Source organism: Xenopus laevis, chromosome 8L (genome assembly GCF_017654675.1).
Source record: "Xenopus laevis strain J_2021 chromosome 8L, Xenopus_laevis_v10.1, whole genome shotgun sequence".
NCBI lineage: Eukaryota > Metazoa > Chordata > Amphibia > Anura > Pipidae > Xenopus > Xenopus laevis.
This window is the reverse complement of record NC_054385.1, coordinates 22318974-22344567: the sequence shown is the minus strand read 5'-3', so window position 1 is coordinate 22344567 and position 25594 is coordinate 22318974. Positions and strand designations below refer to the sequence as shown.

General features: G+C 38.8%; 1 protein-coding gene across 6 annotated transcripts in view; it reads right to left on the bottom strand.

Moving 5' to 3' along the window:
* cdk5rap2.L (CDK5 regulatory subunit associated protein 2 L homeolog) overlaps window positions 1-25594 on the bottom strand; it is a 192688-nt gene that overhangs the window by 60847 nt on the left and 106247 nt on the right. For all 6 annotated transcript variants that reach the window (XR_005963252.1, XR_005963254.1, XR_005963253.1 and 3 more), the window contains 3 exons: window positions 25293-25525; window positions 23319-23503; window positions 18911-19051 (listed from right to left, as the gene is read on the bottom strand). Coding sequence is in view for 3 of the 6 variants with exons in the window: in XM_018229695.2 (XP_018085184.1) it covers window positions 18911-19051; window positions 23319-23503; window positions 25293-25525 (559 nt within the window). In the remaining 3 variants the exon portion in view is untranslated. The remainder of the gene's footprint in view (window positions 1-18910; window positions 19052-23318; window positions 23504-25292; window positions 25526-25594) is intronic.

The following is a 25594-nucleotide window of genomic DNA, read 5'->3' as shown; positions in this document are numbered from 1 at the left end:
ACCCCCGTCATTCTATTCCGCATTAATAATACTTATATTAAAGGAGGGAAAGGATCCAGAAAGGATTCTTATGGCCCCATATCCCTAATAAATACGGACACAAAAATATTTTCCAAAATTCTCGCTACTAGATTAGCATAAGTGGTCACAGCTATAATTCACCCTGACCAGTCAGGATTTATGCCTCAAAACAGCTATAAATCTCAGAAGACTCCATACACACCTGCAAATTGATCATAACAATAAAGGCTCTAGAGTAGTGGTATCCATTGATTCGGCAAAGGCTTTAGACTCAATTGAGTGGCAATACCTATGGGCAACAATGCACAAATTTGGTTTTGGACCAAACTTTATTAAGTGGGTCCAATTGCTATATAAGTCTCCCTTAGCGCAAATTAGAGTGAACAATGTTAACTCAAAATCTTTTCAATTATCTTGGTGAACACGACAGGGGTGCCCTGTTGCCCCTCTTGTTTGCAATTGCTATAGAACCCCTAGCCCTCAAGGTTCACCAGTCAGTAGCGAAACAGGGTTTTCAACTGGGTGCTTTAGAGGATAAATTAGCCCTCTATGCAGATGACCTATTACTGTTTCTGGGTGACCCTAACCAATCGCTTGAGAGTGCTCCGAAACTTCTCAGGACTAGCTATAAATAGGGAGAAATCTGTAATTATGCCCCTTGACACCCTCCCAGCCCAGACTGACACCATTATGGGATTGAAGTGTGTAACAAGCTTAAAATAATCAAGCATAATCCTTTATGGCCAATAACCTAGAACCTATCTTGTTACAATTTAAGCAAGCACTCACAACCTGGACTAAACTACCAGTGACTATATGGGTAAATATATACAAAATGGTATACTTGCCAAAATTTTTGTACGCATTGCTGAATGCGCCTGTACAGATTACACTATCTTTCTTTAAAAGAGTCACCTCCCTACTCATCTCCTTTCTTTGGGCCAACAAAGCGCCCAGACTTGGTGGCTTTAACTGTTCCAGTCGACAAAGGTGGTCTTGGTCTCCCACATCTCCTTTTTTACTATATAGCAGGCCAGCTATACCATATCCACCCATGGCTCCACTCAGACGTCGAAAATCCAAACACTGTACTGCTGGGGAACTTACTGGGCTCTCTAGAGGCACTGTGTAATGTCCCGTACAAAAAACTTGGAGATTATGACACTCTCCCGTCTCCCCGCATTTACCTCTCTCCCGTCTCCACGCATTTACCTCTTTGGAAAAATACCAATCTTTCCCATTTACAGGAGCTTCAGGACTTTCACTACTGGCCCCGGTTGCATGTAAAAACCCTAAATGACCTCTTGGTCAAATCCATATTCCCCACTTTAGACCAATTGAAATGTTCAACAGCCCAGAAAACGATTCAATGGTTCCGGTATCTGCAATTCACAGAGGCATTCCGTGCGCAGTTTTCCACACTCCAAATAGAGTATTTTACCCCCAAGTTTGAGGAAATTCTGTGGGACCCTAAGGGAGACAAGCTGATCTCTAAGTTATATAGGTCACTAATCATGTGCCTCCCCGCACCATTTGATAAAGCTCAACGAAAATGGCTAACAGTTATTCCATCACTGGAACCAGATGCCTGGGAAGAGGCCACAGATGTCATCTATGGATTCCTGATCTCATTAACAGACTGTCTCATACAATTTAAGTTTATCCACCAACTGTATATCTCACCAGATAGGATTAATAAATATGGTGGAGCTGCTGATGCCAGATGTCCTAAATGTTGTTGCCCAGAAGCTACATTTTGTCATATGGTGTGGGAGTGCCCGCAGGTTTTCAGGTTTTGGAAAGAAGTGATGGGTCATCTGCAAGGTCACTTGTCATTCCCTGGGGCCTGTACATCAGAAATATGTTTGCTGGGAATAGTTGAAGTTATGCTCCCCTTGATTAAAAAAAGAATTCTTATAAAAACACTTGTTCTACGCGAAAAAAGCCCTGGTCATTAAATGGATGGCCCCCCAACCCCCCACAATGCAACACTGGCTGCCACTGACAGAAAGGGCCTTGGTAAATATAAAGCTGACATATGAAGCAAGAGGATGCCCCAAAATTTGACAGAGTATGGTCCCCCTGGTTGGAACTGCACCCAGAACAAGAATCGTAAAAATTGTAATGTATTGACTTGATTGTGAGACCTGTGTGATATTTATCTGAGATGTAATTGCTAAACATACCTTATCTTTTGACAGCAGACGCCTTAATGCAAATTTTTTGTACTGTATGTATATAATTTGTTTGTCTTGTAACCTCTTGTCCCCTACCTATTCCCTCGCCTCCCTGTTAAAAACAAAATAAACCCATACTAAAAAAAAGGTCTGTTGGACTTAATGAAGCCGTTTGCACATGGATAGGAAACTGGCTACAGGATCGAGTACAGAGGGTGGTTGTAAATGGTACATTCTCTACTTGGTGGGGTCCTTCTTAGTGGGGTCCCCCAGGGCTCGGTTTTGGGTCCACTTTTATTTAACTTGTTAATTAATGACTTAGGGGAGGATGTTGTAAGTAATATATCAGTGTTTGCAGAGGACACAAAACTATCCAGCCCAATTAATTCCATCCAGGATTTGGCATCCTTGCAACAGGATCTTGACAAACTGGCAATCTGGGCAGCTAAGTGGCAAATGAGATTCAATGTTGATAAATGTAAAGTCATGCATCTGGGATGTAAAAATATCCAAGCCACTTATACAAATGCAAGAAGTCTGACTGGTAAAATGGGAGAGCTGGAGCTGCTGGTGTTGGAAGGAAAATATGATGTGATTGGTGTGGCCGAAACATTGCTGAATGAGTCGCATGACTGGGCAGTAAATATTAGTGGCTATACTTTGTTTTGGAGGGATAGAGGCAATAGAAAAGGAGGAGGGGTATGTCTGTTTGTTAGGCAGGATTTAAAAGCTCATATAAAGGAGGAGGTTATCTTAGAAAATGAGGGGGCAGAAGTCGTATGGGTGGAGTTCTTCACCAATAGTAAAGAATCCAGCAAATTAATTGTAGGAGTATGCTATAGACCCACTAATGTAAGTGAGGAGGAAGAGACAAAGCTCCTAATGCAAATAGAAAAGGCTGCTAGTTTGGGTAAAGTAATGATAATGGGGGATTTTAATTACCCACATATTGACTAGAGCAACAGTACTGCTAGATCAGTTAATGGGAACAAGTTTATAAACTTATTGCACGACAATTTTTTTGCACAGGTTGTTGAGGAGCCTACCAGAAAAAATTCTATTCTTGATTTAGTGATCTCAAATGACCCGGAACTTATAGCAAATGTGCAAGTCATTGAACCGCTGGGAAATAGTGACCATAATGTTATATCTTTTAATGTCTGGTGCAAAAAACAAAAATATACTGGGGCAACAAAAACCATGAATTTTGGAAAAGCTAATTTTAGTGCCTTGAGGGCTGCCCTACAGAGCATTGATTGGGGCACTAGGTTTTCGGCTAAAAACACAGAACAGAAATGGTTGTCCTTTAAAATGATATTAAATCATTACTCTTCTCAATTTATTCCCTTAAGGACTAAACGTAGAAGCTCTAAGAATCATCCTGTGTGGCTTAATACAGGAGTAAAGAAGTTAATGGGAACGAAGAGAAAGGCATTGAAAAACTACAAATCTGTAGGGACAAAAGCTGCACTTAATGAATATAAACACTGTAACAAATGATGTAAATCAGCAATCCGGAAGGCTAAGAAAAGAAATGAAGAATTAATTGCGGTGGAGGTGAAAACTAACCCTAAAAAGTTTTTTAAATATATTAATAGTAAAAAGATGCAGGTTGAGAGTGTTGCTCCATTAAATAATGGTACCAGTATGGTTGTAACAGATACAGAAAAGGCAAATGTGTTAAATCAGTTCTTTTCTTCAGTGTATACAATAGAGGAGTCTGGGTTCACAAGCTCACTTTTTAATTGCACGAATGGTTCAGCTCAATCTAGTCAGTGGCTGACTCAGGATATGATACAAAAAGCTTTAATACAAATTAATGTAAACAAGGTTCCAGGGCCTGATGGCATACACCCCCGGGTTCTGAGAGAGCTTAGTTCAGTCTTAGACCAGCCCTTATTTCTGATTTTCTCAGATTCACTGTCATCTGGTATGGTGCCTATGGATTGGAGAAAAGCTGATGTTATTCCAATATTTAAAAAGGGATTACGATCTCAGCCTGGCAATTACAGGCCAGTAAGCTTGACATCTGTGGTGGGCAAATTATTTGAAGGCTTGTTAAGGGATCACATTCAAAATTTTGTCCTAATGAATGGCATTATGAGCAACAATCAGCATGGCTTTATGAAGGATAGGTCATGTCAGACAAATTTGATTGCATTTTATGATGTGGTAAGTAAGATTCTGGACAGTGGGGGGGCAGTAGATGTGATCTATTTGGATTTTGCCAAAGCGTTTGATACTGTGCCCCACAAACAACTGCTTTCTAAACTAAGGTCTGTTTAATGAAGTCATTTGCACATGGATAGGAAACTGGCTACAGGATCGGGTACAGAGGATGGTTGTTAATGGGACATTCTCTACTTGGAGTAAGGTTCTTAGTGGGGTCCCCCAGGGCTCAGTATTGGGTCCACTTTTATTTAACTTGTTCATTAATGACTTAGGGGAGGGTGTTGTAAGTAATGTATCAGTGTTTGCAGATGACACAAAATTATCCAGCCCAATTAATTCCATCCAGGATGTGGCATCCTTGCAACATGATCTTGACAAACTGGCAATCTGGGCAGCTAAGTGGCAAATGAGATTCAATGTTGATAAATGTAAAGTCATGCACCTATAAGCCACTTATACCCTTAATGGGACTGCACTAGGCAAATCCATTATGGAAAAGGACCTTGGAGTCCTTGTAGATGTTAAACTTGGCTGTTGCAAGCAATGCCAGTCGGCAGCATCAAGGGCAAATAAGGTCTTGAGCTGTATTAAAAGGGGCATAGAGTCAAGGGAGGAGGGGGTCATTCTTCCACTGTATAGAGCACTTGTAAGGCCCCATCTAGAATATACCGTACAGTTTTGGTCTCCATCACTCAAACAGGACATTATTGTATTAGAGAGGGTACAGAGAAGGGCAACTAAGCTGGTAAAAGGTATGGAAAATCTTAGCTATGAGGAAAGACTGGCCAAATTGGAGATGTTTGCGCTGGAGAAGAGGTGCTTAAAGGGGACCTGTCACCCTAAGAAATAATTTCAAATTCTTTTCTATCATGTTAGTTGAGCAAAATAAACTTTACTTACACTGTATTTATTATTTAACTTTTGTTTCCTTCTGTCTTGGAATTATACAATCACAGCAAGCAGGCAGCAGCCATTTTGTGGACACGGTTATTAAGGGAAATTGTGTATCACCCCGAAATCTTGTGTATGCACCAAAATGGGGGACCTAATGTCCATGTGCAGTGCCCTACACAATTATAGAGCCTGAGGGGGGAAGGGGGAATGTGGGGAGAGCAGTGACATGTAGGAAGTGCTGAATGGAAAGAGAAAGTAGTTGACTGCCCCTCCTCTATGCCACGGGCATAGAGGCGGGGCAGGTAATGTTTGATTGACAGTTTAGATATGTAAACACCTTTATAACAGGTATGGATGTTTTAATGAAAACATTTTTGGGGGTTTCATATTTAATTTGCAAAGGACTTTCATTATGTAGCTTTTTATGTGTAGATGACAGGTCCACTTTAAGGGGTGATATGATGACTATGTATAAATATATAAGGAGTGTAATGTAGAAAATGAACAGCACCATCGATTTGGATGTAGTTTAAAAAGCCTTTATTTGTGCTCTTGTGGGCATCCCCCGCGACGTTTCAGGCCATGTGGCCTTTTATCAAGCTTACTGACCAGTATTTCCATACAACCATTTATACCCTTTAACTCCATCTAGTGGTCAATAAAGTGCATCAGTTATTTTTAAACAAAAAACAAAACAAGCAATTACAATAATTCATAATATAGTGAAAATTACCAATTACATCAATCGAGTGACACCAATAAATAGAAGCTTGATACGATAAAAAATGTCATAGTGTATCTGTAAAAGAATAAAGACATAGATCATAATTAAAACCCATAATCAATTAAATATAGAATAAAAGAGCCATTCAAGATCACCTAAAAATGGGACTTAAATCATATTCTTTATTCAATCCCCATGGCTCTAAAGTTTCCAATTTCCTAATCCAGAATGCTTCTCGATACAATAAATCCTTGTGTCTATTCCCTCCTCTTTGTTTTATATCTACTGTCTCCAACACTTGGAATTTCAATTGGTTTACTCTGTGAGAATGCTCAATAAAATGGCCTGCTACTGCCTGATCTCTTTTTCCAGTATTAATAGCGGACTTATGTTCCCTCATGCGTTCACGAACTGTTCTTTTTGTTTGACCCACATATGCAAGCCCGCAGGGGCATTTGATTATATATATAGCATATGTTGAACTACAGGAATAACGATCTTTGATCTTTATAGGGTATCCTTTCCTAGGATGAAAAACCACATCTCCCTGTTGAACATTGGAGCAACAGTTGCAGTTATAGCAGGGAAAAGTCCCTGCTTTACTGTTCCTGCTCACACTCCTTTGTCTCATATCGGTGTGAACCAGCATAGAGCCTAACGATCTACCCTTTTTGTAGGCTATTATAGGTGGTCTAGTGAACGCATTAATTTGGGGTAAATTGTTTTTTATAAGCGGCCAATGATGCCGTAAAATATTGGCAATTTGTTTACTCAAGGTATTATATTGAGTAACGAAAGTAACATTGTTCTCTCTGTTTTTTGGTTTACCTTTTAACATTTCCTTTCTACTTTGATTTTTAATTTCATTCAATTGCGTCCTAAGGAGGTTATCTGGATATTCTCTTTCACGAAATTTATTGCACATTTCATCCAACCTTTTATCCACTTTATCTTCAGATGCGACTATACGTTTAACTCTGCTTAATTGTGATTTCGGCAGAGCTTTCTTTAGCTGTGGTGGATGGAAGGATTTGTAATGTAGCAGCAAATTGCGGTCTGTCGATTTTGTATATAAATCCGTTAATAAACCCCCCTCTGCTTTGTATACCTTGGTATCCAGAAATGGAATTTCATCCAAATGTGAGTTTAGGGTAAACCTTATACAGGGTAAGGCATTATTGATTTCCTGAACGAATAATTCAAGGGTCCAAAGTGGCCCCGCCCATAACGCAAACACTAGTGATTTTTTAAACAAAATATCTGTTTTTTCTAAAGATATGGAAGGGGTATGGTTGGTGACTCTAGATGTAGAGAGCCTCTACACCTCCATCCCACATGATGGGGGTGTCGAGGCAGTCTCATTGGAGTTACTAAAGGACGAAAAAAATTTGTGATCCAGTGTTTGGAACTCCTCCTTCATAATAATTACTTCCAATTTGACGAAGAATTCTACATGCAAATACGTGGTACGGCAATGGGGTCTAATGTGGCCCCCGCCTACGCAAACATATTTATGAATCAATTTGAGACAAAATTTGTCTATGTACATGAATTATTTAAAATATATTGCAAGAAATGGATGCGTTATATCGATGACGTGTTTGCGTTATGGGCGGGGCCACTTTGGACCCTTGAATTATTCGTTCAGGAAATCAATAATGCCTTACCCTGTATAAGGTTTACCCTAAACTCACATTTGGATGAAATTCCATTCTGGATACCAAGGTATACAAAGCAGAGGGGGGTTTATTAACGGATTTATATACAAAATCGACAGACCGCAATTTGCTGCTACATTACAAATCCTTCCATCCACCACAGCTAAAGAAAGCTCTGCCGAAATCACAATTAAGCAGAGTTAAACGTATAGTCGCATCTGAAGATAAAGTGGATAAAAGGTTGGATGAAATGTGCAATAAATTTCGTGAAAGAGAATATCCAGATAACCTCCTTAGGACGCAATTGAATGAAATTAAAAATCAAAGTAGAAAGGAAATGTTAAAAGGTAAACCAAAAAACAGAGAGAACAATGTTACTTTCGTTACTCAATATAATACCTTGAGTAAACAAATTGCCAATATTTTACGGCATCATTGGCCGCTTATAAAAAACAATTTACCCCAAATTAATGCGTTCACTAGACCACCTATAATAGCCTACAAAAAGGGTAGATCGTTAGGCTCTATGCTGGTTCACACCGATATGAGACAAAGGAGTGTGAGCAGGAACAGTAAAGCAGGGACTTTTCCCTGCTATAACTGCAACTGTTGCTCCAATGTTCAACAGGGAGATGTGGTTTTTCATCCTAGGAAAGGATACCCTATAAAGATCAAAGATCGTTATTCCTGTAGTTCAACATATGCTATATATATAATCAAATGCCCCTGCGGGCTTGCATATGTGGGTCAAACAAAAAGAACAGTTCGTGAACGCATGAGGGAACATAAGTCCGCTATTAATACTGGAAAAAGAGATCAGGCAGTAGCAGGCCATTTTATTGAGCATTCTCACAGAGTAAACCAATTGAAATTCCAAGTGTTGGAGACAGTAGATATAAAACAAAGAGGAGGGAATAGACACAAGGATTATTGTATCGAGAAGCATTCTGGATTAGGAAATTGGAAACTTTAGAGCCATGGGGATTGAATAAAGAATATGATTTAAGTCCCATTTTTAGGTGATCTTGAATGGCTCTTTTATTCTATATTTAATTGATTATGGGTTTTAATTATGATCTATGTCTTTATTCTTTTACAGATACACTATGACATTTTTTATCGTATCAAGCTTCTATTTATTGGTGTCACTCGATTGATGTAATTGGTAATTTTCACTATATTATGAATTATTGTAATTGCTTGTTTTGTTTTTTGTTTTTTGTTTAAAAATAACTGATGCACTTTATTGACCACTAGATGGAGTTAAAGGGTATAAATGGTTGTATGGAAATACTGGTCAGTAAGCTTGATAAAAGGCCACATGGCCTGAAACGTCGCGGGGGATGCCCACAAGAGCACAAATAAAGGCTTTTTAAACTACATCCAAATCGATGGTGCTGTTCATTTTCTACATTACATGGTCTGTCAATGGAAAGTGGTCGTTGCAGAACGTGCACCATCAAGGCAAGATACTAAGAATCGGTGTGCTGACTAAATTTGTTCTCTAAATATATAAGGAGATCATATAATAATCTCTCTAATGCTTTATTTACCAGTAGGTCTTTCCAGCTGACACGAGGTCACCCATTCCAATTAGAAGAAAAGAGGGTCCGCCTAAATATTCGGAAGGGGTTTTTTACAGTGAGAGATATGAAGATGTGGAATTCTCTCCCTGAATCAGTTGTACAGGCTGATATATTAGATAGCTTTAAGAAGGGGTTGGATAGCTTTTACGCAAGTAATGGAATACAGGGTTATGGGAAATAGCTCATGGTCCAAGTTGATCCAGGGACTAGTCCGATTGCCATTTTGGAGTCAGGAAGGAATTTTTCCCCCTCTAAGGCAAATTGGAGAGGCTTCAGATGGGTTTTTTGACTTCCTCTGGATCAACTGGCAGGTAGTTAAAAAAAAAAAAGGTTGAACTCGATGGACATGTGTCTTTTTTCAACCTTACTTACTATGTTACTATGTTACTCTTAATGGGACTGCACTAGGCAAATCCATTATAGAAAAGGACCTTGGAGTCCTTGTAGATGATAAACTTGGCTGTAGCAAGCAATGCCAGTCAGCAGCATCAAGGGCAAATAACGTCTTGAGCTGTATTAAAAGGGGCAGAGAGTCACGGGAGGAGGGGGTCATTCTTCCACTGTATAGAGCACTTGTAAGGCCCCATCTAGAATATGCCATACAGTTTTGGTCTCATCACTCAAACAGGACATTATTGTATTAGAGAGGCTACAGAGAAGGGCAACTAAGCTGGTAAAAGGTATGGAAAATCTTAGCTATGAGGAAAGACTGGCCATATTGGGGATGTTCACGCTGGAGAAGAGGCGCTTAAGGGGAAATATGATAACTATGTATAAATATATAAGGGGATCATATAATAATCTTTCTAATGCTTTATTTACCAGTAGGTCTTTCCAGCTGACACAAGGTCACCCATTCCGATTAGAAGAAAAGAGGTTCCGCCTAAATATTCAGAAGGGGTTTTTTACAGTGAGAGCTGTGAAGATCTGGAATTCTCTTCCTGAATCAGTTGTACAGGCTGATACATTAGATAGCTTTAAGAAGGGGTTGGATAGCTTTTTAGCAAGTGAGGGAATACAGGGTTATGGGAGATAGCTCATAGTACAATTTGATCTAGGGACTAGTCCGATTGCCATTTTGGAGTCAGGAAGGCAAATTGGAGAGGCTTCAGATGGGGTTTTTGCCTTCCCCTGGATCAACCAGTTAGGCAGAAAAAAAAAACTTAGAGGTTGAACTTGATGGACGTGTGTCTTTTTTCAACCTTACTTACTATGAATCAACAATTAATTAGTGCAATTGATTAAACCTCCTTCAATAATTTGAGGTATCTAAGTACAAGTGCTCAATTATTTAAAGGAAAACTATACCCCCCCAAACAATGTAGGTCTCTATAAAAAGATATTGCATAAAACAGCTCATATGTAAAATCCTGCTTCATGTAAATAAACCATTTTCATAATAATATACTTTTCTAGTAGTATGTGCCATTGGGTAATCATAAATAGAAAATTGCCATTTTAAAAAATAAGGGCCGCCCCCTGGGATCGTAGGATTCACTGTACTCACAAACATACCAACAAACCATACATGTTAGGTCACATGAGCCAATTAACAGACAGAGTTCTGTCTTTTGCTTCCACACTTCTTCCTGTTACAGTTAGAGTTGTAGTGTTTCTGGTCAGGTGACCTCTGAGGCAGCTCAGAGACCACCACGAAATGGTGGCTCAAGGCAAGAGATGTAAAAGGGCAATATTTACTTAAATATATATTCCAGTTTGGTAAGATTCTTTAATATGCCACTTAATATGATATGAAATATCTGTTGCTTAAGTGTTCATTTTGGGGGTATAGTTTTCCTTTAAGTAATTGTTTGGACTTCAGTCCTTAATTAAATAATAGCTGGTGCTATTGAAGATGAATGATCCAAAAGAATTAGTGCAATTAATTAACCTCCCTCGATTAATTGAGGTATCTAAAGTGCATATGCTTCAATACATTTGCTTAATGTGAACAGACGTGCTGGCGTGCTCTTCTCTCCGGGCCATAATTATTCTGATTTAAGACCCTGCATAATAACTCAAGACAGCCTCAGAAGACCTAGAGTGGCAGCAGCTTCCCCAAAGGATACTAATGGGGCAAAATCGGGCTCAGAAACTAACCTCAACCTCTGTAAACAGGCTGGAGAGATATGCCCGAGAGGAGAAACAAGATGGCGCCCAGAACGCAGCCAGCAGGTCTCCCTCTCCTTCCCCATCGCAGCAAGCGCCAGAACATTGCAAAGAGATTTTGTAGGAAATAAGGGTGTCCAAAGTCACCTGAACTAGCCTCATTATCACCAAAACCGTTGAAATAAAACTTGACCTCTCCATTATAAAACAAGATCTGCAACGGCTGAGAGGGAACTACCAAGGTGAGCAACTTCGAAAAATACCTGTGCACCTCTCCCTGAGCGGGTAGCAAAAGTGCATAGGATGGCTACTGGTGGCATTGCAAAAATGGACAACCTGGAGAATTGTCTCAGGCAAAATAAATTGCACTGAAAAGGCAGAGGGGGAGAGATCTGAGCACTTTGTCGAGGAATGGCTGGCTAGTAAATTTGACAGGGCCAATCTGTTCTACATCTTCGCAGTTGAAAGGGCGTATAAGATCCCAACTTGGCCAAACCCACCTGGGGCTCCACCACAGCCTTTGATTGCCAGATTACTGAATGCTCGGGACCGAGACACCATCCTTACACTGGCGAGGAAGCAAGAGGCCCTACAGTTCCAAGCGATGACGATCTCCATCTACGCAGATTACTCTGCTGAAGTTCAGCGTGCAAAATTTATCGAAGTAAAGAAAAGGCTCCGGCCAGCGAAAATCATCTACGCCATGCTGGACCCAGCCTGACTGCGGATCTTGCTAAACGGGGCCTCTCATTTTTTTACCCTGCCGCAAGAAGCCAGTAAATGGCTCGACACTCAGAACATGCCAACGCTGTAGCGGTCGGCTACCAGGCAGTCCGCAGATGGAAAAAGTATGAAACCTGTTCCAGGTACTGTTTATTTAGTTTTCTTTTTGCCCGCTGCCCTTGGATACAACCGTGGTGTCCTGGATCTCACAGTTTAATAGGCCGCAAGTGCCACATTGCTTAAGTTTCTGCCGGCCAACTACGGTCACCTATTAAGGCCTAGTCACCTGCAGAACTCCCAATGTTTAGTCGGAGAGCTGAGAGATTCCCGTTTTACATTTGAACTAGCAGCATTGTGTGACTCTTGGACGGTAACGCTAACACTAGGACACAGCAGGAGGACAGCTGGGTATGTTTTTGCTACAGGTCGGGGGAGTTACGGTGTAGTTTCCTCTGTGTGTAATAAAGAGAAAATCATACTTACCAGACAAGGGCAACTTGCTGGCAGATAGGTCAGCTGGCAAAAATGGTTGGATGCACCACTGCAGGTTGACTAAATGGTTTTGTTAGTATATGCTTCTGACTATTAGTATGTAAACACATCTACCATGGTTTATAGTGTCTGTTGTCTCTGTTACAAATGCTACACTAATGTAACTTACTCTGAATGTTACCCATGTACATGACAATGTCAATTTTGATTGTCCACTGTTTATTTCTCAATAAAGTTGTCTTGCTTAGAGAGAAGGAGAGATTGAGAGAGAGGATTGAATGAGCTTGAACCACAACCACCCACAATTAGTTCTAAAATCCGGAATTAAGAAAATTATTTAAAAATTCCAATGGTATTCTAAAATACGTGGCAACGCGCATTTCGCTCAATAGCTTTGTTAAGGCAATATATGCGGCTGTGGACGCTGGCTATTTATCACTTCCTCAATTGGCGTAGCGTAATGACGTCGTGTCATGTCTATGCGTCATCATGTCGAACCAAGGGTAATGTCACCACGTCATCGTGTTACTACTTATTATGCGTCATCACATTGAGACGTTCCACAATGGGTTGGGCTTACTGCCACTCATTCCTCTTCAGAAAATATTGTGAGATTTAATGACTCAACTTATCCATTCATATTGAGCCTCACATCCGTATTATAGCCTGCCAGGCTAAATGTTTTATTATGCAGCCCATTAATGGAAAACTTATTAGAAGGGGCAAATGTTTATGCCATCTGCAATGTTGCTGTATCCTTGTTTTGTGCATTTGGGTTGTCATGCCTATATACTTCATATGACAGGGACACTCTATGCAGTAAATGACATCCTGACTCTTGCAGTTGATATAATCATTGACATTGTGTTGTTTACCAAATCTATCTGTGAATGTAATGATTCTTTGTATGTTATCGCAAATGTTACATTGTCCACATGTAAAACATCCACAATTCCTAATTTGCTGTCTGTGTTCTTGAAAATTACTTTTGGACAACATGTCTTTTAAGTTGGGGCTTCTTCTGTAACAGGTGGATACCTTGTCTTGTAAAACTGACCTCAAAGTGTTGTCTTCTAATAGTACTGACCAATGTTTGTTTACAATGTCATGTATTTGGGAACTACTTGTACTGTATGTCATAATGAACCTCACAGTATTCTCGTTGGAGACTTCATCTTTCTTTTCCAATAGTTTATATCTATCTGTACACAATGCTCGATGGTAAGTTTTTTTCGCACTTTTGTCTAAATAACCTCTTGCATTCAGCCTCCCTTTTAATTCAATATATGTTCTTTAAATATTTCAACGGAGGAAAAATGTAGTTTTAACTGCAAGAATTCACCTGTTGGTAAAGATTTTTTGACTGCACGAGGATGAAACTGGAATGTGTCAACAAAGAATTAGTGGCAGTATCTTTCCTGAAGTTTTTGGTAGTTAATCTTCCCATGTTATCATTCATTATGAGTAAATCTAGAAATGAAATGGATTTATTAGATATGTCCATGGTTAACTTGATGTTTAACCTGTTGTCATTGAGTTTCTCTACAAACTATATAGCTTCCTGAGCTGTACCCTTCCAAATTATCAAGATGTCATCGATATACCTTATTCATTTGATGACATTAATGTAATATAGCGATAAGGCATTCCCTTTCACCACCGTATCTTACCAGAAACCCAGGAAGAGATTGGCGTAGGAGGGAGCACAGGAAGTTCCCATGGCTCCCTGGGTTTGAAGATAGATCTTCCCATCGAATGTGAAGTAGTTGAAGCATAATTTGAATTGCATCAATTTGCAAAATAAATCTATCATATCATCAGTTTCTCCCAGTCCCTTCTCCAAAAAAGTATTGGAGGTATAAAGAGACTCAACATCTAAAGTTATTAGAAGTAAGTCATCTGTAACTTCAATATTTTCAATATGTGACAATACATCCGTGGCGTAGGAATGTAACCCTTCCACCAGGGATCCTATTCTCAGATCCAAATCTTGGCTCGCCTTTTCAGTCAGGTTGCCATTCCCAGATCCAATTGATCTCCCTGGAGGTTTTGTGATATTCTTGTGAATTTTGGGTAATAGATAAAAAGTGGCAGCTCTCTGGTTTTCAACCGTAAGGAACTATTTTCTTTTAGGGTAATAAAATTATCTTTATAGGCGTCATTGATCATTTTGTTATATAGTTCTTTGTAGTTATCATTGGGATCACCTAAAATTTCTCTGAAGATAGCAGTTTAACAATTTCCTCTCAGTACATTTCATTCAGCCAGATTACCACATTGCCCCCCTTGTCTGTGTTTGATTTGGACATTATTCCAACTTTGCATCTCCTTGATAGCTTTCCATTCTTCTCTTGTAACATTTTTCTCCTATTCCCTTGATTGTAATTGAAGAATGTCACCAATGACTAGATTTAAAAATATTCCTACATTTGGACAGATATTTGTAGCTGGTGTAAAATGTTATTTTACCTTAAGTTTATTATACCAGTCATTTAAGTATTGAGTTGGAGTTATCTATGTTATCTCCCAAATTTTCATATAAAAGACCCTCTAGATCTTGTAGAGCATTGACTTCTGTCTCAGTTGGAATATCATTAACTTCCATTTCATTTGTCCCAAAATGTTTCTTAAGTAACAGTTTCCTTGCAAAAAGATTGAGATCTTTTAACTAGCTCAATCTATTTGAAAAGTGGGAGAGAAGGACAGGCCCTTATTTAATATTGCCCGACGTGTATCAGTGAGATTATGATCCGATAAATTGATAATGTTTAGTGTATGTTCTTCTTTTGATATCTCTGCGGTGGCGCGTAATCGTACGTTCCCTTATTGGATTCAGTGTGCATGTGGGTGATCTCCCTGGGGATTGTGAGGTATCCCTTAGATTTCTTCCTGGTCTTAAAAAATTGTATACTGAGTAGGGTTCATTTGCTTGGCTGTGTCTGTGTCTACTTGTGGGTCTTTCGCTTTAGTCTTGTCACTTTCCTGTCTGGGTGGACTATTATACCTCTTCCTTTTAACTTTCCTATCATCTTTTCTATTAGGACCCCATTGGGACATTGGACCATTGTAATATTTACCACTCCAGTGTGACCACTTGTAAACCTGATACTTTAGATACCTCAAATTATTGAAGGAGGTTTAATCAATTGCACCAATTCATTGTTGATTGATTTTTGATAATATAGAGAATCATTGGCTGTTTAGTGTGGGGAAATATTATTAATATATATAGTAGTTACAATTTGTAATTGAGAGTCTAATCATGCAGCAACAATAAATGTGGAATTTAACCCTAACAAGGGATTTATGTCTTAATGTGGCTACCTCTGTCTACTATAGTACTCTCACCACTGCCCTAAATGAGCTTGCTCCTATAAAAAATAAACGTTCTAGACCCAAACCACTTCAAACTTGGCATACTGCTCATACAAAAGCGCTCCAAAGACACTCACGTGCACTTGAACATCGCTGGTGCAAATCCCGTTCAGAATCAGACTTTTGGAGCTACAAATCTGCTCCTATAACACCAGCCTCTTCCAAGCCAAACAAACTTACTTTACTTCACTCATTAACTCCCTTTCAAAAAAACCAGCACAACTTTTCTCCACCTTTAACACTCTCCATTCCCCTTCTCCACCCCCTCCATGCACATCTGTCTCTGCTCAAGATATTGCTGAGCACTTCAAAAACAAAACTGACACTATCAGAAGGGACATTACACTACTCAACCCCCCTAGACTTCCACCACCCTCCCTCCACACTCCCCAGCAGGCCCGGACTGAGAATTAAAATAGACCCTGGCATTTCAGGTACACAGAGGCCCAATCAGCCCACACAGAGGCCCAAACAGACCTCACCAGCCCACTAAATACTGACTTTCAATGGGAGCTTATAGCAGCCCCTCTGGCATTTGCCAGAACCCACAGATTGCCAGTCCGGGCCTGCTCCCCAGTCTCTCCTGTGCTCCTTCACCCCTGTCATTGATGAGGAAGTCTCAAAAATTACCACCTGCCCGCTTGATCCAATTCCCTCAAAACTTCTCCGCATTACCAATCCTTGTCTAATCAAAGCCTTAACTCACCTATTTAATCTTTCGCTCTCAACTGGACTGTTTCCTTCTCAACTAAAACATGCTCTTGTCACCCCCATTCTGATAAAACCCTCTCTTGATCCCTCCAATCTTGACAACCTCCGACCTATCTCTCTGCTACCTTTTATCTCTAAACTACTTGAGCGCTTAGTCTACAACCGACTAACCTCATTCCTCTCTGACAATAACCTGCTGGACCCCCTACAATCTGGTTTTAAGCCACAACACTCCACGGAAACTGCCCTGACTCGACTAACTAATGACCTTTTAACCGCTAAAGCCAACAATCATTTCTCACTGCTAATACTGCTTGATCTCTCAGCCTCATTTGACACTGTAGATCATCCTCTCCTCCTCCAGTCCCTCCATTCGCTTGGCCTTCGTGACACAACCCTGTCCTGGTTCTCTTCTTACTTCACCAATCATTCCTTCAGTGTCTCCTACAATGGAGTATAATCTTCGCCCCTACCTCTTTCTGTTGGAGTTCCTCAAGGCTCTGTCCTGGGACCATTACTATTCTCCCTCTAAACTTCCTCCCTCAGCAAATTAATCAACTTGTATGGTTTCCACTACCACCTCTATGCTGACGATACTCAGATCTATCTCTCATCTCCTGATCTCAACCCAGAACTCTTGCCGGTCCGCTATCTCTACCTGGATGTCGCAACGCTACCTTAAATTAAACCTTAACATAAGTTATCCTAGATTCTGCCCTGTCATTCACTCCTCATATCCAGTCACTTATTAAATCATGTCACTTCCACCTAAGGAACATATCCAAAATACGATCATTTATCACCCAAGATGCTGCCAAAATTCATATTCACTCTCTCATCATATCGCGTCTAGACTACTGTAACTCTCTTTTAATTGGCCTTCCCCTCCAGAGACTGTCACCTCTCCAGTCCATAATGAACACTGCTGCGAGGCTCATATACCTCAGCAACCACTCCTCCTCTGCCTCGCCATTCTGTCAATCCCTGCACTGGCTTCCGTTACCTTTCAGAATCAAATTCAAATTAATGACAAAGCACTTCATTCCTCTGCCCCACCCTACATCTCTGATCTCATCTCTATATACTCACCCAATCGCTTACTACGCTCCTCTACTGACCTGCTACTCAACTCTTCTCCCATTACCTCCTCACATGCTCGCATTCCAAGACTTTGCAAGGGCTGCACCCCTCCTCTGGAACTCTCTCCCACGGTCTGTCCGACTTTCTCCCAACCTTTCTGCTTTCAAGAAATCTCTTAAAATGCACTTCTTTTGAGAAGCCTACCCTCACTCTGCTTAACTACCAAACGCAACACCACATACAGTACCACATTTCTCACCCACTTAATTTTATCTTGCCCACTCCCACACCTTGTGTATTACTCGCTTTAGAGTGTATGCCTATGCATAGGGCCTTCCTCACCTTTTTGTACCTGTTTTGATTGTGATGTATGTAACTCCATATGTTCTATGTATATAATTCATGTGATTTAGTTGTATAATCACATTTACTTTACAGTGCTACGCAATATGTTGGCACTATATAAATACATGTTAATAAATAATAATAAATAAAATACATAATCTAATTAATTGGTTAATAATAAGGGGTTCTTTTTCTATCCTTAATATACAAAGTGAAACCATTCATTCTCTTGCTATCAGCCAACTCTGACAATATAGATATGTTTAAATACATACAATTCTAAGTAGTGCCATTCAGTGGCAACTAGAGCAAATAAAGTGCTGTCTTCCATAAAAAGGGCATTAACCCAAGGAGAGAAAAAAATTATTTTGACTCTTTAAGGCCTGAGGCAAGGCCTCACCTTGAGTATGTAGTGCAGTTTTGGGCTCCAGGCTTTAAGAAGGATACTAATGAGAGAGTGCAGAGACATGCATATTATCAAAGGCTGTATATATAGTTTGTATATGTACAGTTATGGAAAATAAGTGATTCACAGAGTAGAAGATAGATTAGAATAGGCCATTCTATAACATACTAAAAGTGAATTAAAAGTTGAATCACGCCTTTAATAACCATTCAAAGAATACCTTAGGAGGAAGCTAAATGGAGACAGTTGGAGACAACCTACTACATATAACATGATATAACTGTAGAAAAATTCAAGTAAATACGACCAAATTCCTCATGAAATTCCATAAGAACCCACTTACCAGAGCTAGTTTCTTGAAGCAAGAATCTTAGAATACAGTGACAACTGCTCCATGAATATTTTACTTAAAAAGATAGTTAAAGGGGATAACACACCTCATAAATAGCTTGGGAGCATTTCAAATCATTAGGTAAAGGCTCCCTCCAATATAGCCTCAGCAGGTGACTGGCATCTTCAAAAGACTGTTGTGTCTTATGCAGCATCTCATAAAACATTTTTTGGAATTCCTCTGAGACCTACAAAAAAAATTTGGTGAACATTTTAACACTGTTTAGCAGACAAAGGTGTCTATTTATCATGCTGTGTAAAACAGAGGAAAAACATCACTGGTGATGTTGCCCATAGCAACCAATGAGCAATTAGATTTGAACAGTCACCTACAAACTAGAAAACAAAAGCAAAGATCGGATTGGTTGCTATGGGCAACATCACAGGTGATGTTTTTCGCCAATGTTTTACATAGCATGATAAATAGACCCCATAGTGTACTAAATATAATCTTTTTATATACCGCACAAAAAAGCCATACTTCTTCAAAATCTGCACTTTAAATGTTTCATCTTCTTTTCTACATATCATACCCTGTTCCCTCATATATCCTTGAGCATTACCTTCACTTCATATGCAACATCTTTTTTAGCACTATAGTCTGATAATTTTTCTATCCTGTTTTCATTTTGATGTAATCTTGTTTTAAGTTACTAACAATGCTGCATAGATATGTGTTTCATTTGGTTAAATGCTAGGGACCTGGGGTTTTCTGGATAATGATTCTTTCTGCATTGTGTATTTGTCACACCCAAAAGTGGGCTGTGTATTAGTGCATAAGTCCAATGTAAGTTCAGGCCAATAAGTAAATAGACAATCAATGTCTTACAGACATGCAAAAGAAACATAGTATTAGGAAATCATTGTAAACATATTGGTCAAAGTAAATATAGCAACTAGCAAACTATATGTAACAAATCAATATATATCGATACATAGGACACATAGGATATGTCATATTATAACAGTCCCATCCACACCCACCATAGTGTATGATTCAATTATTATTCCTTTAAATGAAAGCATATAGGTCATATTCTCTATTGAGTCCCTTTGGATGTAGTGTTTGCAATGTGTGTATCCACGGTTTCTCCCTTTTCTGGAGTTGCAGTAGTCCCCCGGGTGGTGGGGCAATAGACTCTAAAACAAGAAATCTGAGAGTTGCCACTGGGTGTAATGCTGAGTGGAAATGGGTGGGGACAGGTAATTTTAGTACCTCTTTTATTATCGTGGATTTGTGTTGGCTGATACGATCACATATTGGCTGGACAGTTTCACCAACATAAGCGAGTCTACAAGGACATTTAAGCATATATACCACATATTCGGTATCACATGTGAAATGGCCTCCTAACTAAAATTTATTTTCGGTGTGGATGCAGGAATACATTTGTGCGTATTACACTGGAACATTGATTGCATCTTCCACAAGGGAACATATCATTTCTTAGAGGTGCCAGGACTGTGTACTGCCCCGTTGGGTGCCCAAATCAGCCTTTACTAATCTATCCCTAAGATTCCTTTGACGCTTGTAAGATAGTAATGGGGGTTCCTGAAATTCTGGGATGTCAGGATATGCCTTACGTAGTAATGGCCAATGTTTATAGATAATGTGACTCGCTTATGTCGGGGAAACTGTCCAGCCACGATAAGAAAAGAGGTACTAAAATTACCTGTCCCAGCTCATTTCCACTCAGCACGACAACCAGTGGCAACTCTCAGATTTCTTGTTTTAGAGTCTATTGCCCCCGACGCCGGGGGGGCATTAGACTACTGCAACTCCAGATAAGGGAGAAATTCTGGATACAAACATTGCAAACACTGCATCCAATGAGACTCAATATAGAATATGACCTATCTGCTTTCATTTAAAGGAATAATAATTGAATTATACATTATGGATGGGACTGTTATAATATGAGATATGACATATCCTACATGTCCTATGTATCGATATATTGATTTGTTACATATAGTTTGCTATTTGCTATATTTACTTTGACCAATAAGTTTACTATGATTTCCTAATACTATGTTTCTTTTGCATGTCTGTAAGACATTGATTGTCAATTTACTTATTGGCCTGAACTAACATAGGACTTATGCACTAACACACAGCCCACTTTTGGGAGAGACTTATACCTTTGGCTTTAAAAAAGAATGTGATGTCATTGAATTCATTATTGTTTGATAAAGAAGCGGGAGCTTTGAAACGTTGCATATTTACTTGCTTGATAATGTTTTTGTTACACAAGCAAGGTGTCTGGACTTTTTGTTTTACTATATAATGTGTCCGCATATGAACTAAGTCACAGACTGGGATTGAACTCCACTCCATTTTGTTTATATATATATATATATATATACAATATATTATATTATATATATATATATATGTATATATATATATAGTCGTATTCCAAGGAATGACGCACTCCATGACTTCATAATGAGATCAAGCAAAGTAAAGTTTATTTGTCAACGTTTCGGTCCAGTCTGGACCTTTCTCAAGACATGTCTCAAGACATGACCGAAACATTGACAAACTTCACTTTGCTTGATCTCATTATGAAGTCTTGGAGTGCAACATTCCTTGGATTACGACTATCTACACTATATATGACAGCACCCAGGCAGTAAAACTCTGCTGGATTGGAGTGCATCACAGCCTGAAGGGTATATATATATATATATCCACCATTAAGGTCCGCACTCGTCGTTAGATGCTGATCTCGGGTGCTGTGTGTAGATCATAAAATCCAGAAATCCAATAGTTTACACGCACACCGATGTTAATATAAATGTTACTTTATTAGGAAGTCATTAATTATGTTGCATCAACGTTTGAAACGTTGATGCAACATAATTAATGACTTTCTAATAAAGTAACATTTATATTAACATCGGTGTGTGTGTAAACTATTGGATTTCTATATATATATATATATATATATATATATAATCTACAGTCTGGTCATTTCCCTATGGGACCAGATTGTAAATTATATCCTTATAAACGTCGCGTTCTGACGTCAGAACGCGCCGTTTATTTGGGTCAGCACTTACACCGCTGCTCACCACTTCCGTCTCCCTGCAGCTTTACTGTACCTCCGCTCTTGGAAAATAATCACTCCAGCAGCACTTCAATCAGTGATTTAAACTTTTATTCGTGCCACTAGAAAGGCAATGTTTCGGGCTATACCAGTTGGTATAGAACGAAACGTTGCCTTGCTAGTGGCACGGATAAAAGTGTAAATCCCTGATCGGAGTGCTGCTGGAGTGATTATTTTCATGTGAATTCACTTGTGAAGAGAGGAATACAGCGTGCATCCGATGCTTCAAACATCGGCTTAGTGTAAGTGACTACGGGGCAGATTTATCAAGGGTCGATGTGAATCTGAGGGAATTTTCGAAGTAAAAAAATTCGAAATTCTAAGTCATTTTTTGAATACTTTGACCATCGAATAGGATACTATGACTTCGAATTTACTTCGATTCAAAGTAAAAATCGTTCAACTATTCGACCATTCGATAATCAAAGTACTGTCTCTTTAAAAAAAACTTCGACTTCAATACTTCGCCAACTTAAACCTGCCGAAGTGCTATGTTAACCTATGGGGACCTTCCAGAGCAATTTTCTACGTTTTTTGTATTCTAAGAAAAATCATACGATCGTATGATAAAATCATTCGAATCGTACGATTCGAAGTACAATCGGAGTACGTTCGTACTACGATCGTACGATGAATAAAATCCTCTGACTTTGAATGCCGGAGGATTCTATTCGATGGTCGAATTTCAAAGTATTTTCCACTTCGAAATTCGACCCTTGATAAATCTGCCCCTTAGTGTAAAAAAAAAAAAATTCTTTGACTCTTAAACATGTTACTTTTGCAGTATCTGAAATCGCAGAAATGATTTTCATTTTGGGGACTACTACATCCTACTTACTTCAGTAACCCTATGTAAATTGGGCATCCAACGGATCAGTAGACTCCTGCCATTCATTTAGGGTGTTTTATCTTGGTGCAAAGAAGGAAATACACACTTAACTACAGCCTACTACAATTATATTAGAAATATTTTTTATTTGGCACAGCCTATTTATTTACTCAGTTCCATTTTTACACTGCACTGTCCCTAATGACAAGTAGAAGGTCATCCTTCTCCTTGTCATTACAACCAATATAAAAACAGCGGAGTCCTACCCGATTCAATAATTTGTCTAACTAACACATTAACCCTGGCACCAGGAAGAAAGTGAACTATTCAGTTGTAGTGATCTGGATGACAGACTGCTATTCACTATTCCTAATTTGCTATGCTAATAATTGAGTCCCCTATAACCATAATCTGTCTAGGTAAAGCCATGGCTTGCTCTTTCTTCATACCCCCATCATCCTTGTACAATATGACAAATCTTTTGGGATAAAGCAGAAGTACAAAAACAATTACTTGTACAGCTGAAGACTGAAAACAGTGGTCAAGACAGTCTTCCATTTCTCGCAGCATATTGCCTCCTTCTAATAACTGATTAAGTACGGCTAAAACTTGACAGCCACTTTCATCTCCCTGCAAATCTTGTCCAGGCAGCTGGCATGAAGGTGTGTTGCCCGAATGGTCATTGTAAGTGTCATCATCTGCAAATATAAAGAAAGTATTTTAAAATTATAAGCTAATTTTTGCTAAACTACAAACCTTATTTTGGCAAGTCTGCTTAATTTATCCAGGAAACTAGTTAACTCATTTGATGATGGAATAGAGTAATGGAAAGCTGTAGTAATATGGGAGAAGAGGACATGCCATTAGACTCAGATGAGGGAGAAAGAGAACCACTCTTAAATATATTTTGACTTTCTTGTATGTGTAACGAAAACCCTTGGGATTTTCTGTATTCAGATTTGGTTCACCCAGGCACATGGATTCGGCCGAAACCTGCTGAAAAAGGAAGAATCTTGGCCGGATCCCAAACTACAGCACTGAACACCCCATCGGAATATTTTTTATATCCTAAATAATTAGCCCACATTCTTTTCTATCATGTTAGTTGAGCAAAAGAAACTTTACTTGCTCAAAGATTATTTAAATCTTGTTTAAATTCACAATCACAAAAAGCAGACAGGAGCCATTTTGTGGACACAGTTATTGAGGCAAGTTTTGCATCACCCTAAAATCTTGTATATATTTTAGAATGGGGGTACCCATGCACAGGCTACAAAATTAGTGAGGATGAAGGGGGAATGGGAGGATTGCAGTGACATTTAAGAAGTGCTAATACATGTTAAATACATTTATAACAGGTATGGATATTTTAATTCAAAAGAAAAGTTGGTTCTCATGTTTAATTTTGCAACTTCTATTATACAGCTTTTTATATGTACCCTTTAACTAGGTCTTAAAAACATTATATATATATACATATATATATTCCACAGTTCTTTACAGAGACTATACGTCATTCACAAGAGCCTTAGCTCCAGTACATTTTAAAACCCAAGACACATTTAGGCACACTGTGTACACTAGTTTATCAGGAGCAAATTGCCACTTGGGAATTGCTAACCATTGTGTCACTGTGGTGTGGTGCAATATATAAATAGTGCTACAATGGTTTGATTTTGCCTTGCCTGTGGTTAATGAGGATTACAGTTTATAGTAATTAACAGACTCTTGGACCGTACACTATATATGTTCCTATTTAAAATTCACACAACCACTGGAAAAAAAAAGCAATTAAAAGCAATACTTGTGGAACATAATCCACAAGCCCAGCCAATATAATTTGAATATTGCAGTGCTGAGTACTATGTTGGTACTTTACAAATACTTCAAGGTGGTAAATGGGGAAGAGAAGGGATATACATTTGCTCAAGTTCTACGCCCTTATGTACAGAGGCCCTTAGAGGGTTAATTCCCCTCAATATTTTTCACACAATTGATACATACCAGTTTGTTAGCTTGGAGTAAAAAGATATATTTACCCATTTTGGTTTTGGCAAAGAAGATGTACCTACATTCTCAAAGCTTTAAGCATAAAAAATGCAATAGGTTTTTGGGGCGCAACAAATTTGGTATTTTTATCTTAGTACTTAATATGCAGGATATAAAATGAAAGAACCTTTTTTGGTTTTAAAAGTTTTACTGGGTTTTACAAAAATATGCAAGCTATAAAATTGGTCCATTGAAGGACTATAACAAGAAATACATTTTTAATTCAACAGAATGTGTACTTTTCCATTTACTTTAGTATTTTCAAAAATTAAAAATGTATCCCTCTAAATGCTTTGTACAGAAACTGCTCCAGACATTTAGAGGTGCTGCTATAGATACTTTTTATTTTGATTCCTCTCTCTGGGAAGCTGGAATTTAAATAAAATATTGATCATTTGCTCATAAAAGGTTAAAAATATGACATTAACTACACATTACCATAGCCAAGTTTGTATTCCATTTTCTTAATCCGTTGAAGAAACTTGTTTAGATGTGCTTGAAAAGCCTCAGCAACATAGTAATCCACATCACTGGCCTCCAGCAGTTCATCAAAAGCTTTTAAAACTTTCATACAGTTCTTATAACATGTAATGCTTAAAATGTGGCTCTCCTTAATCTTTTGTCGCTGAACTGACAACTCTCGAGCTTGAGCTTGTACCAACAAATCATATCTAGAGAGGAAAAAAAAGTATATTTGTTGCCAGGTCAGATAAATGTGTCGAACATAAAGTAAATACTTA